At 44.2% G+C, this 14147-nt stretch overlaps 1 protein-coding gene across 12 annotated transcripts in view; it reads left to right on the top strand.

The window, feature by feature from the left end:
• The window catches only part of SULA (NAD(P)-binding Rossmann-fold superfamily protein), a 125121-nt gene that overhangs the window by 57700 nt on the left and 53274 nt on the right, over nt 1-14147 (top strand). For 2 of the 12 annotated variants that reach the window (XR_015973882.2, XM_089927777.1), the window contains exon 1: nt 18-13797. The exons of 6 other annotated variants lie outside the window; for them this stretch is intronic. Coding sequence is in view for 4 of the 6 variants with exons in the window: in XM_089927777.1 (XP_089783903.1) it covers nt 12733-13797 (1065 nt within the window). In the remaining 2 variants the exon portion in view is untranslated. Of the gene's footprint in view, nt 1-17; nt 13798-14147 lie in introns of those variants that run through there. 4 more of the 12 variants (XR_016398685.1, XM_088712171.2, XM_088712176.2 and 1 more) reach the window with 3 other exon arrangements.

A 14147-nucleotide genomic window follows, 5' to 3' on the forward strand; every position in this document is an offset into this window, starting at 1 on the left:
TTTCTTTTATAATTGATGAGGTATATTCAATTCTGAAAAGTGATTGTGTTGCCCAATAGACAACCCAAGAGGGGGGGGGGGGGGGGTGAATTGGGTTTTGAATAAAGATTTTGATTTCTTTTCAAAATGTCTAATGAGATTATGAAAGCTTTCTTGATTTTAATCTGAGAGATAAATTTTAACTATGAAGAAAGCAATGGAAATGAGATACTCGAGGAACCACAACACAAACACAACAAGTTTTATAGTGGTTCGGAGCCAACCCCGCTCCTACGTCTACTTCCCAAATCCTTTTGGAAATTCTACTATAATCTTTCTGATTACAGTTATTTGTTTTACAAGCTCACAACCTAACTTGTTTTCACGAGATCACAACAAACTCGGTCGGTTTTCACAGGATCACTGGCTACAACCAAACTAATTGTTTTTTCCGAGATCACAATCTAATCTAGTTGGTTTTCCTTATTTCACCAACCACAACTTAACTTGCTGATTTTATACTGGCTTACCAACTAACCTTGTTCCCCTTAATTCAATCCCCTGATTGAATCAAGTATAATAACAGAATATAAGAGTTATATACAAGGTCCGCCGTACCGGTACCAGTTGGCATACCGGTGGCGGCCCGAACCGGTACATACCGATCCCATACCGGTCTCGTACTGGTTTCATATCGGTTCTCCAACGATAAGCTATCGGTACCAGATTCCACGCTGATCTGGTACCGGTCCCAGGCTGGACTGGTACGTACCGGTATGATAGACCATGGTTATATAGTTATAACACAATATAAACAATATTAAAGGGAAGAAGCTCTCAAATAGATTTTATGTTGAAGTAGGATGTGGCTTCTTCTCTTCTGGATCCTCTCTTGAATATGCTGGTAGTTGAGGATCAGTTAATCGAGCCTTGAATGAGAGGAGTACTTCTGAATTTAATATTTGGGCAATTACTCCTCTTTTTGCTTTGAGAAAGGCTCCAATCCTTTTTGGTGGATGTAAACTTGAATGCTCTTCAATGGATGCTTTGTTCTTGTCTCCTTTCTCCTTTTAAACACTTTTCAGAGCCTTCCTTTTCGAAAACTAGCCGTTACAAAAGGTGAAAGAGCCGTTCTGACTCAACTATGCAACCTGACAATATGACCGGAGACGGCTCGACTGTGGCTGGAGTCGACTCGTGTTCTTCAGGTGACGACTCCCTCACTTCATCTTTTAAAAGTACTTACCCAGCTATCCTGCAGGAGTCGGCTCGTGACATTCTGGAGTTGACTCGCCAAAAGCAGGAGACGGCTCACGTACTTCAAGTGTCGGCTCGATCTCATAGTGCCAAAAAGTAATCTTTCTGCCTTTTCTTATCAGAGTCGACTTGCGTCATCTAGAGTCGGCTCGCCAAAAGTTGGAGGCGGCTTGCGATCTTTAGGAGTCGACTTGATCTTAGTCCCGTAGAAAAACACTCTTATGTTTTACTTTTCGGAGTCGACTCGATATCAGTTAGGTTGAGAAATGAATCTTCTGTCTTTTTGTTGGAGTCGACTCGGTATCAGTTGGATTGAGAAATAGATCTTCTGTCTTTTTGTTGGAGTCGACTCGGTATCAGTTGGGTTGACATGAGTCTTCTGTCTTTTCTCCGGAGTCGACTCAATCTCAAGTGGAGTCGACTCGGGCTCTGTACTCGGTAATTCTGTTTTCAGCCAATCTAGCAGGAGTTGACTCGTCCAACCTGGGTGTCGACTCGAGGTCGTGCCAGATACAAACTTTTGTGCCAGAGTCGACTCGAGAAATCTTGGAGTCGACTCGAGTGCAGGGCAAGATTAAAATGGTTCCAAGCATTATAATAACTGATCTTAAGAATCCTGAACCATTTTCTAAGTCATCCTAATGTATATAGCAATATATTTCCTAAAACACTCACTTGAATTCATTAGTATAATATGAAATATACTCAAGTGTTTTGGGCTCATCAAAATCAAATAAGGGAACAACAATCACTCAACAATCTCCCCCTTTTTGATGATGACAAAACACTGAGTATATGCAAATAAATTTACACATAATATGAGTTAAGTCAAAAGAATTAGAATGAATTCAATGTTTAATAATTTGTTTATCCAAAAGTTGAAGGGTATGGAGAATAAACTTTAAAACTTAAGACTCCCCCTTTCACTTGGAATTGTACAAGCAATCATAATATGCAATTAATTGTTTTGCCTATATTAGATGAATGAGTCTTGTTTTTATACTTTTCATTCTTTACTTATTCAAGGTCTTCTTGGTCTGAATTCAGAATTCATTCATTTTAAAATATCAGAGCTTGATTAAGTCAATGTATCATAGCATAATGATTAAAAAGAATTAAAACAAATGTTTGACCTTTGATCCCAAACATTTTCATCCCATCCCAACATATTTTCATAATTCTTCTTCCCCTCAATCAATGCTTCTTCTCCCCCTCAATCAATGCATAGGAATTTTTTAGATCTTTCTTACTTTCTTCTCCCCCTTTTTGTCATCAGCAAAAAGAAAATTCATGCATATGGAAATATTTTGCATTCAAGTCAAGTGTGAGTGAAGAAAATGCATGAGTTGAATTACTCAAAAGGAAAGTTCTTTGTGTTGCAACAGATTACAAGACGTTGCACTATATAAGAAAAACTACATTGTGCACCAAAAAGACATCAAAATGTAGCTAAATGCAATACACAATCATGATCACTCAGAAGAAGAAGATGATGAAGAAGAGGAGCGACGTCTGCTGGTGGATGGTCTAGATGAGGAGGTTTCTATGAGTTTTTGAACTGCAGTAGTGCATTTGCCAAGATCCCGAATAATTTCAAGGGAGGTCTCTTGATAGGTTTTCCTGAGCTAAAATACCCTCTGACTGTTTTCATGAAGCTCGCCAAGTAATTTATTGGCCATTTCTTCAGCATTCTCATAGAGCTTCCTTAAATCCCTCTTTACAGATTGCTGCAGCTGTCTTGTGTCGTCTTCAAGATCCATGAATCATCTATACTGCCCTTGTAGAAGACATTTAAGACTAAAAAGCTCGGCTCCTATATCAGCTACCATCTGAGTGAGAGCAGCAGTGGAGGGTAGGATGTCTGTGGAAGATCGTCCACCTAATGAGCCGTGAGATGCCATCTCATCAGTCAGAAAGGATGCCAATCTCCGCAACTGATCCTCACTCAGTGCAAGTGGCGAGGGAAAAGAAGATGGCTCACGATGTGCTGTTGTGGGTGCATGGATGGGAGGCAAAGAGGGTATGTTAGGGGAAGCTGCAGGAATATTGGGATGTGGAGCAGAGGAGGAAGCAGAAGGATTCAAGGTTGTCCTAGTCCAGGTTCCCTCTATTCGATGAAACCCCATCCTTTGAAGGGTTCCCTCGTTTACAAAATCTGTATAACGGAGTGGATGAGAGGACTCCCCAGCAGAAATAGGTGCTCTAAACTCCCTAAAGATTAATATGAGAACCATCCCGTAAGGGAGACTAGTCCTACCCTGTTAAGGACATCAGTCATGTGAAGAAGGACAAGTTGAGAGAGGTTTAGAGGAATCTCCTTAATGATGTAATACATGATAGCAAGGTCTCTCTCAGATATGAAGTCAAAACGCCCAGTTTTTGGAAAGATAACTCTATGAATGATGCTTAGAAGGAGCCACATTTCAGCATTCAACTGATTGGCAGATACTTCCTCTAGGGGACTCTCGGGTTCTCTATCCAGAATGGTTCTAAGAGCCTCAATCCTATCAGAGTGTGATGAAGGAGAGGCACCGACATTGGGGAGGTTCAGGAGTCTTGAGATTAGGGATTCGGTGATGGTTACTTGGACATTTCCTACCCAATCAATGATGCTGCCGCCACCTCTACTAGCGGTGCTAAAGAACTCTCTCACTAGCCCTGGATATGTGGGAAGGTTCAAGGTGAAGAAGAACTCTAAGCCTTGTGCCCTAAGATGATGCCCTAGGGTGAACCCTTCTTAGGAGAGGAAATCAAAATCAACTTTCCTCCCGGTTGTGACCACCCTCCCAGCGTACGAACACGAGGGAATCGGTCTTGGGGAGGAAGGAGCTTCGGACTCGGAATGAGCTGGCTCGTTCCTTGCCTTGGACCGGTCTCCGCTTCGCTTGCCACAAGGGGGCATTTTCCGCAGGATGTGGTTGCTTTCTTGGGAGCCATTGCCACGAAATCTAAGGAATGGAGGGAGAGAAGCCCTAAGGAAATGGATTCTAGGGACGACTATTGGGGATGAGAGTGAATGAGGCACAAGGAGACGAAAGGAAAAAATAAGATAGAGACATCCCTACTAGGTTAAGTAATCGTCCGTCCGTCCTCGAGACGACTCGCGCAACAGCTCAAGTCGACTCGAGCACGAGTCGACTCGCAGTTCTACCTCAAGTCGGCTCGAGCCCTGTCTAACCCAAATATATTCAATGGTCTTGGGTTGAAATAAATTTAAATTGAGTTCTAATGATTTCAATAAGTTTATATGATAGAAATAGGCTCAGATTAGATTGGAATAAATCATGGAGGAATTAAATTTACTAGGAGTAAAGAGTAGATCATTCAAATGGGTCAATCACTCCTAATTTTCTTCTAAGGGTACAAAATCGATCTTCACTCAATGGTTTTATGAAGATATCAGCTAATTGATCTTCAGTACATACAAACTCAAGCAATATATCACCATTCAAAACATGATCTCTTGTGAAATGATGTCTTATTTCAATATGCAGCTAAGTCAACAGAAGACAGAAGCATATCTTGAGAAGATGGGGCTTAGATATATGTCTGATTGGCTTTAGTACAAGTGGAAGATTGTTAGGAGTATGCCTTAGAAGCCAATTAGGCAGACACATTGTAATTGTTCTGAGGGCATAAAATTTATACTTGACCTTTTGTTAATTAATAAAATCGGGCATTTTGTTCATTCAGGTTATTATGTGTCCATGAATCATCCTAGGAATTAATAAAATGATAACACATTCTTAAGAGTTAAGAATTTAAGATGTGTCATTAGATAGTTAATTCTTGAATTGCTCCTGATCAATGGATCATCACGAAGGACGGTGATCGATCCGATAAGATTAGTGCTAGATCACTTTTTTTGATGGATGAGTCTTAAGTCCATAGTGTGGGGACACTGGAGTGATTGTGCAAGTGCTTGTTAGAGAACAAGGGTACTGAGCGTAACCAAAGCAAGAAGTCACTTGGATGTCTATCTACTCGTCAGTGACTTACTTGATGTTGCAGTTGTATGACTAGTATTTAGACCTGCGATGCCTCAGCTAATCACGGTGAGGTTGCTGTAGTTTGACGAGTACATAAACATGGGCTCTAAGGGTCCTTGTGGTGCAGATTGGCTGCAGTAGGTTCACTGTCGGATTAGGGTTGCATCTAGATGGGATCTATTGACCTTGATAGATTAGGAGTGATCCTATATGATTTATGACACTAAGTTCGAAAGATCTTGGCCAGGGCAGTTCTGGAAAAAGAGTTTTCCAATCTCGAACTTGAGTCAAATAAATTTGACATAAGACAGGCGATAGAGTTTGACGAGTTATCTATAACCTCCGTCATGTCGAGATCCACGATAGAGGTACTGTATCATACGCTAATTGCACCTAGAGGTTCATTCATTCCGTTCTGCTGGGTTGCCATTATATGCTGCTAGGTGTCACTAGTGGATTGTGGGACTCAAAGGCATTTACTTAATGATCAGTGAACCCTGGTGAGTAGAGTTGAAATTGTTTCAACCCATTGAAAGGAGTTTCAATGATATTTTGATAAAGATCACAATATATCTCACTACCAGACAGAATAGAACCTCTGGAGTCACATACATTGGAGGTTTTGATCGTTCCGACGGTTGGATTGCGATTTAGAATCGCAATCGATCATGGTTGTCAATTTGATTGACAATTGGTTTAACGCACTAAGAGTTAGTGAGTTAAAGAAGAATGATTTGCAATTGGATTGCAATTTTGATTGATTCAATTGGACCTAATTAAATTAGACTTAACCTTATTGGATAAGGATGGGAAGGTCTAATTAATTAGAACTCCTTATTAGATAAGGAACTGACTTAATGAAGTCCAGTTTGAATCCTAATTGGATTAGGATTCACATGAATCAATTTGGAGGACACATTGGGTCCTAATTGGATTAGGATTAAATCAAACAAGTGGGACCACATCATTCCTAATTAGATTAGGAAATCATAGCATAGAAGGAAAGGGTCCTTCATGCATGTGGGACAAGAGAAATAAGGGAGGGGTGTCAGCCCCTCCTCTTTGATCTGCACCAAAAGAAAGGAGGGGGCATCCCATTCTTTCCTTGTTTGATTCCACACGCCCAAGAGGAGGGGCATCCGCCCCTCCTCTTTCACGCAGATTGCCACACGGCGCAAGGTGAGCCCTTAGATTCTCTCCAATTCCTTTTGAGTAAGGGGTGTGATAGAATTAAGTAAGGAGTGTGGTAGAATTTGGAGGGAATGAGAAAAATGAGAGGAAAGAGGAAGGAGATCCCTCTCTTCCTCTTCTCCCAAAATAAGGGACCCGTAAACCACCCCCCCTTTCCTTCTCGGTCAAGCCTAGGGGCGGCCGCGGTGGCTAGCTTGTTGAGGACCCTCGCAAGCGCTGCCAACCAAGGAGGGCATCGGGCCATGAAAAGGCCAACGGAGGGTCAAGCCAAGGCCAACTACTTTGCTTGGAGAGCCTTGGCCAAGCCCTTCATTTGGCCAAGCACATCCATGGTCGGCCGGTGCCATGCATGCCAAGCCTCGGCCGAGCATGCCCAACCTCGGCCGAGCATGCCCAACGCAACCCCGAGCCTTACCGCAACCAAATTCTGCCGTGACCCATGCTGCAGGCGAGGTTTAGGCCGCAGAACCTCGCCAGCTATAGTGTGTCGGGTGAGGTTCAGGCTAAAGAACCTTGCCCGCTACAGTGCCACGGGCGGCGAACCACGCGCGCCCGCCCCCACGCGCCTGCGCCGCCCAGCGCGCCCGCGGCCGGGCGAGGTTCGGCCTGGCCAACCTTGTCGGCCGCTGGGCCTGGCGCGCTCGAGCGCGACCGCTCGGCACCTGTTGGCCTGCGCGTGCCCACGGCCGACCGCGCTCGCATGCGCGACAGCATCCTGCCGTGGCCGCCCACACATGCCAGTTCCCTGCGCGCGGCCTGGCGCCTACTGCCATGCGCCAGGCCCCTGCCAACGCCCCCTACCGTGCCCTGCCGCGCCCAAGAACCCTGCCAGCGCCCCCTGCCGCGCCTAGGCCGCCCAGGTCCTGCCTGGCCTCTGCCGAACAGCCATTGCGGCCAGCCACGCCCGGGCCCTGCCAGCCGCCTGCTTGCCCTCTGCAAAGGCCACAGTCGGGCCGGCCAAGGGCCTGCCCAGCTGCTAGCCTATGCCTAAGGCTTGGCCATGCCTTGGCCAAGCCTTTTGCCCTACATGAGCCGTGAAGACCCCTATGCCTTAGCCACTCTTGTGCCACTTGAAGAACACTATAAATAGGAGGGAATGAGGGTCTTTGGGGGCTATTATCTTACATCTTTGAACATTGTAGTTTGCTTTGTATTTCGACCTTAGGCTTGGAAGGGCTTTTCCCTATTGTATTCGGTCCTTGAACTTGTTCTTGGACTTGAGCTAGTGGAGACCAATCATAGTTTCCACTATATTATCTTTGTATGTTCTTTACTTTGGGAATAGAAGCAACCATCAAGCATTCCTCTATCTTATACTTGTGTCCATACTTGTTGTGTTGTCTCTTTTAAGCCAAGGGACGGGTCAAGCTGCAACCAGTAGACCCGCCCCTTGTCTTGATTCCCACGACTATCCGGAGGAGTGCATTCTTTATTTGCAACAAGCTAAGGGTCGGGCCAAGCTGCAGCCAGTAGGCCCACCCCTTGGCTTGTATCCGTGACCATCCAAAGAAGTGGATATCAACCGGCGTTACCTTCTTCGGCCCAAATTAGCAACTTAACGAGGTGCGCGCAAGAAGCATGAGGCAAGGATTTGGTGTAGTGACTTGGGGCCAAAAGCCACCCTCCATCAATGGTGCTTTCATTGAGAGAATTCGTTGGGAGAAATTCCAAGAGAAGCTCCGTCGAAGATCTCACCATCAAGAGGAAATGCCTACAACCCCGAAAATTTTAGATTACACATTGGGCTGAGGTTAGGTGCTTTACTTCTCATTGCATGCCTAGAAGTGAAGTTTAATTCTTACTACCTTCGTATTACTTGTTGAACTTGAGAGGGGGTATATTAGAAGTTACTTTACTTGCAAGTAGTGCTTAAATTTCAGCACTTTAAATTCTTTACTTGCAAAGGGAGTGAGAGCATTTTTCCTTGTAAAGAGGACGGATTGTTTTCTATATTGCTCATCATAGGGATGGTGCCAACGGGGAGGCTACTGGTAGTACCCGACACTATTTGATCCAACTATTCAGTGTTAGGGTATATGCGGGACGGCACAAGAGGGAGGCTAGTGGTAGTACTTCGTGTCATTTTTCCAACTACACCGGGTAAGGAGCAAGTAGAGCAACAACACGTTTCTCTCGGGCTGTGAGGATCCTCATGCTTGTACACTTTTGCTGTAATCGGAGGAGATTGAGTTGTGTACAACCCATTTTGATATAAAAGAGGAGGCCCAAATCATCCCTTGGGTGACGACCAAAGGAGGTTTGGAGTGATGATGTGGCATGAAAATGCACAGCTTGAGGCCTTAGAGGGGAGTTCTCAATACCTAAACCGAACCCTTGAAAGTCAAAACCAAACCCTTGAGAATATATCAACTACCCTAGCCAGTGTAAATGCCCACCTAGAAAGATTAGAAAGGAGAGTTAGTGAAAATGGAAGAGAGAAAGAGCTAAGAAGATCCAATGAGGGAGAACATTGGTTGCACACATCACGGCAGGGCCAAGGGAGAGGAGAGAGGGGAAGTGAAGTTGGGAGCTTGAGGGCTAACCAATTAGATGAGTCCTTGGAGGAGAGGAGGAAGAATAGAATCTCGGGGTGTTGAAATAGAGAGATGGCTAGATGGAGAAGGGCCTAGCTTCAGAAGAGGAAGCCATGGGGAAGAAGAGAGTGAGCCCGAGGAGGACCCATTCCATGTCCAAAGGCCTATTGGCCGGAGGAACTTCATGGAAGGAAGAATGAGAATGAGGGAAGAAAGAAGAAAAGAGGAAGGAAGAAAAGAGCAAGAAGTGAGGAAAAGAGAAGAAAGAAGAAGAGAAGAAAGGATGGAGAGTTGGGGAGAGAAAAAGAAAAGGAAAGGAGTATAGAAGGACTCATGGAGCAATGTTTGGGTCATATGCCTCACGGCAAGCCCGGGGGTGGTATGAAAAAGAAAGTGATGAAGCAAGTAGTTATGCTATCCACCATGGGGAGCATGGCTATAGGAAAAGTAGGAGGAGTGAAGATAAAATAGAGGGCCGATTAATGATGATAAAAGGGAGTTAGAGGAGGCCCGGGAGAGTATAAAGCATAGGGCAAACCATGCTAGTATGAAAGAACCCAAGAAGGAGCTTTCCCATGATCAAAAGCTTGAAGACCGAAGAGGAGATATGGAGGAGATAAAGGAGCAGAGTGTTGCTGACTATGGTAGGGATGCTATGGGAGAGCCACGGCCTCAAGAGGAGGCAAAAGAACCAAAGTTTGACTCCCAAAATTTCTGCAGCAAGGACCTCATCTCCTTGCAACCGGAGGCTACTCAAAGGGCTGATCTTGGGGGCCATCTTGCAGCACCAGAGACACTCCCATTTGCTGTTGCAACCGAGTACGCAGCGGATGGTCATGATGAAGTCCATCATCCCGTGGCCGTGCACGAGCATGATTCGGCAGCTGAAAATTCTGCAACCACAGAAATTTCAGTAAATTCTGTAGCCCTTCAACCACAAGTCAAGCTGAGGTATCCCTTCGATCTCGGGCTATTTATCTTCATGATAATTCGAGCACAGCGGAAGGCCTAGAAGACCATGTTGGTGCCATGAATAGCAGCAGCAAGCTGCTGATTTGTGACCATGAATGCATGACCAACATGTGGGAATAGACGGTGACCCTTCGGCGGCAAAAATTCAGGGAATTACTACGGCAGTTCGAGTTCAAGTTTGTCTACATCCCAAGTAGAGAAGCGGAGGAGGCTGAGAAGGACTACTATGGGGCACTTAAGGGTGCCGAAAGTACGATGTGGAGTATAACCCATGAAGCATCAAGGTGGAGGGATGTTCAAATGTTCGACATGAAGCATGGGCCGTTCTACAACAATCATGGGGTTGATCGGTTGGAGCATGGCATCCAAGTAGAGCTTCCCTTGTACTCAAGGGAAGATTGGAGGAAATAGAAGAGATGGCAAGTACTTATCTACCGGGGAAGAAGGCCAAGAGAAGGAGATTTTTGGGAGGACTGATGAGATGATCCGGTGGCATCCACATTTTATCCTTGAGGACAAGGATATTTGTTGCCCAGATAGACAACCCAAGAGGGGGGGGGGGTGAATTGGGTTTTAAAATAATTATTACAATTAAATGGTTTGTGAGATACTAATTAATCCTTTTCACAAGTTGATTAATTAGATGCTATGTGCAGTGAATGAAATGAAAGTAAGAGAGACAAATGCAATCACAAACACAATGATTTTATAGTGGTTCGGAGCTAACCCTTGCTCCTACGTCCACTCCCCAAGCCTCACTTGGGAATTCACTATAATCCCTCGGATTACAGCCGGTTGTTTTACAAGCTCACAACCCAACTTGTTGTTTTACGAGGTCACAACGAACTCGGTCGGTTTTCCCAGGCTCACCGACTAGAACCACCCCGATTGTTTTTCCGGGATCACAATCGAACCCTTACATCATTGGTTTCAACCTAGGCTCACCAACAAACCTATACACCCTTGATTCAATCTCCTGATTGAATCAAGTAAAGACCAAATGGAAATAACAAAGACAAACAGAAAAATAGAGCTTCTAAAAAGCAGATATACAGCGATATAAATAAGAGAAAAGTTAAGAGCCCTCAAACACGTTTGTGATGAAGTAGAGGAAGGCTTCTTGAACTTTGGGTCTCCTCTTGAATGTCTGGAAGACTTGAAGGCAGGAGGAGACTTCTTTAATGCTGGAAAGAGTTGATTGAATGGAGTTAATGGCTCTTTTCCTTCTTTTCCGTTCAAATCATGTTGACCCCCTAATGGATTTTGATGAATACAAAACACTAGAGTATAATTCCCTGTGTATTAACAATTTATTTGAGGATTTCAGGTGTTTATCTAAAAATAGTGGTAAGAAATGTCTAGGCATGTTCCCATATTTTTCAAGGATTTATTGAAGAATTTTTGAGATGAAGAAAACAGATCAGGGACAGCCGAGATGTCTCCGGTTTGTCCCAGAGACGTCTCTGGCACGAACAGGAAGAATTGGCACGTCTGGAGACGTCCCCGGCACCTGGCGAGGCGTCTCGCAGGGTCGGAGTCGACTCCTGACTCTGCGGAGTCGACTCTCTCAGAGGCGGCAGAAAGGCCGATTTCAAGGGATGCGCGCGAGTCGTCTCCGAAGGACGCGGAGTCGTCCCCACGAGTAAAAAGCGGACTTCCCGAGACGTCCCCAGAGAGCGCCGAGTCGACTCTCTCAGGGGATTCCAGAGGACGTGTTTTTCGGTGATACAACTACGGAGTCGTCTCCGACGTCGCGGAGTCGTCCCCATGCAAAAAGCGCAAAAATCCCGAGACGTCCCCGTAAAGTACCGAGCCGACTCTCTCAGAAAAACAGAAGAACAAGCATTCAAGTCGTTCTTCTTCAGAGTCGTCCCCGTAAAAGTGCCGAGTCGACTCCAAACACCGTCAAGAGAAATTTTATACAGCCGAGACGTCTCGCGTCGAAGCGGAGACGTCTCCAGAGCGCCTGGAACGCGACTGACACACTTTTGCAGGTAAATTTGAATTTCAAACGGTCATATTTTTGTGTCTAACGGATCTATTGCTTTTTGGGCTATAAAAGGGAGCTTTTAAGTGCCTTCCAACAACTTCTCACCAACCCAACACAAGATCATTCAAGAGAGAAGAAAGAAAAAGAGGTTCAAGGGAGTTAGAGCTTTCAAGAGGAGAAATCAAGTGCATTCAAGCTTTTCCATCTGATTTCGTGCTCAACTACTCACTCCCACTCGGCATTCAAAGCTCACATTCAAGCCAACGCGATCCACATCGGAAGAACCACCATTTCCCACGCTTCCAACGGCTAAAAGGGTTCTTCCGGGTTTTATTATTTCTCATTGTTATATTCGCTTCATTAAGAGCTTTAAATCTTTGTAAAACCTTTGTTTATTGTGCTTGTTCCAGTCAAGGGACTTGGAACAAGGGATAGGCGTCCCAAGCCTAGGTTAAATTGGGGGATTGTAGGGTTCGTTGTTAGCCCGGGGTAAAACAACGAGTTGGGTAGTGAACTCGCAAAACTACCGTACTGTAATCGCTGATTATAGTGAAAATTCCCAAAGGTGTTTGGGGAGTGGATGTAGGAGCAGTGGAAGCTCCGAACCACTATAAATCTTTGTGTGTTTGCGTTTCACTGTGATTGCTACTTTAGTTTTACCTTTGCACATACACTTGTGTGTTTTGTTTTAATTAGTCAAAAAGTTTTAAAACACCCAATTCACCCCCCTCTTGGGTGACCATCTCTGGGCAACAAGTGGTATCAGAGCGGGTGCTCTGTGTATTTCTTGAAGACCTAACCGTCTTAGCCAAAGATCTAGATGGCAACACCCTTCAACAATGTTCCTGCTGAGGGGCAGGCAACCAATAGACCTCCACTCTTCAATGGGATAAATTATTCCTATTGGCAGACTAGAATGAGGATTTTTATTCAAGCACAAGATTATGCCTTGTGGAGGGTTATAATCAAGGGACCACACGAACCATCTCACATGGTTAATGGCATTCAAGTTCCCAAACCTGAGGAGGATTGGGATGAGAATGATAATAGGATGGTTCAACTCAACGCTAGAGCCATGAACTCATTATTTTGTGCTCTAGATGTGAATGAGTTTAATAGAGTCTCCACATGTAGTTCCGCAAAGGAAATATGGGATAGGCTTGAAGTTACCCATGAGGGTACCAATCAAGTCAAAGAATCTAAAGTGAACATTCTGGTTCACAAATATGAATTATTTAAGATGGAACCCAACGAAACCATTTCATGCATGTTCACACGTTTCACTGATATAATAAATGGTCTAAAGAATTTGGGTAAATCTTACACTAACCCAGAACTTGTGAGTAAAATTCTCAGGTCCTTGCCAAAAGCATGGGAAGCGAAGGTCACGGCGATCGTAGAAGCTAAAGACCTCAACACATTGGGACTTGAACAACTATTGGGCTCATTGATGATGCATGAGCTCACAATGAAGCAACATGAAGAAGATTTGCCAAAGAAGAAGACAATCGCACTCAAGGCTACTTCGAGTGTTTGTGAAGAAGAAAGTAGTGAGAGTGAAGAAGAAAGTGAAGATGAGGACTTGGGCTTAATAGTAAGGAAGTTCAAGAAATTCATGAGAAGAAAGAAACCCTTCCCAAGAAAGAAGTTTGGAGGGAGAAATGATTGGGAAAAGGAAAAAGAAAAAGAAAGAGACCCAATCATATGTTATGATTGCAAGAGACCGGGGCACATCCGTTCCGAATGCCCTCAACAGAAGAAGCACTTTGGAAAGAAGAAGAAGAAGGCGTTGAAAGCAACTTGGGATGATAGTGACACATCATCCTCCGAGGAAGAGAAGGAAGAGACCGCCAACTTGTGCTTCATGGCATTCGAAGACGATGAGGTATGTCAAAGCTCAACCACAAATTTTACTTTAGAAGAATTATATGAAGCTTTCCAAGAGCTCATGAGTGATTGTAGTATGTTAGGAGCAAAGAATAAAGAATTAAAGGCCTCCAATCAAAAACTAAAGGATGACATTAAAAACCTATTGATTGAGAAGGAGAGCGTTGAAAATGTTAACACCATTGACCTAGAAAATAAAAATTCAAAGCTTAGCATTGAAAACGAAACGGCAAAAACACTAATTAAGGAATTAAATCTAAAAGTTAAATCCCTACTCAATAGTAATACCTCACTTACGCAAAATGTCGAATCCCTTAAAAATGATAAGGAAGAATTGGCTAAAGAAAA

This window comes from Phoenix dactylifera, chromosome 16 (genome assembly GCF_051530095.1).
Source record: "Phoenix dactylifera cultivar Ajwa chromosome 16, Ajwa_hap1_PhDact_Kaust_v1.1, whole genome shotgun sequence".
Lineage (NCBI taxonomy): Eukaryota > Viridiplantae > Streptophyta > Magnoliopsida > Arecales > Arecaceae > Phoenix > Phoenix dactylifera.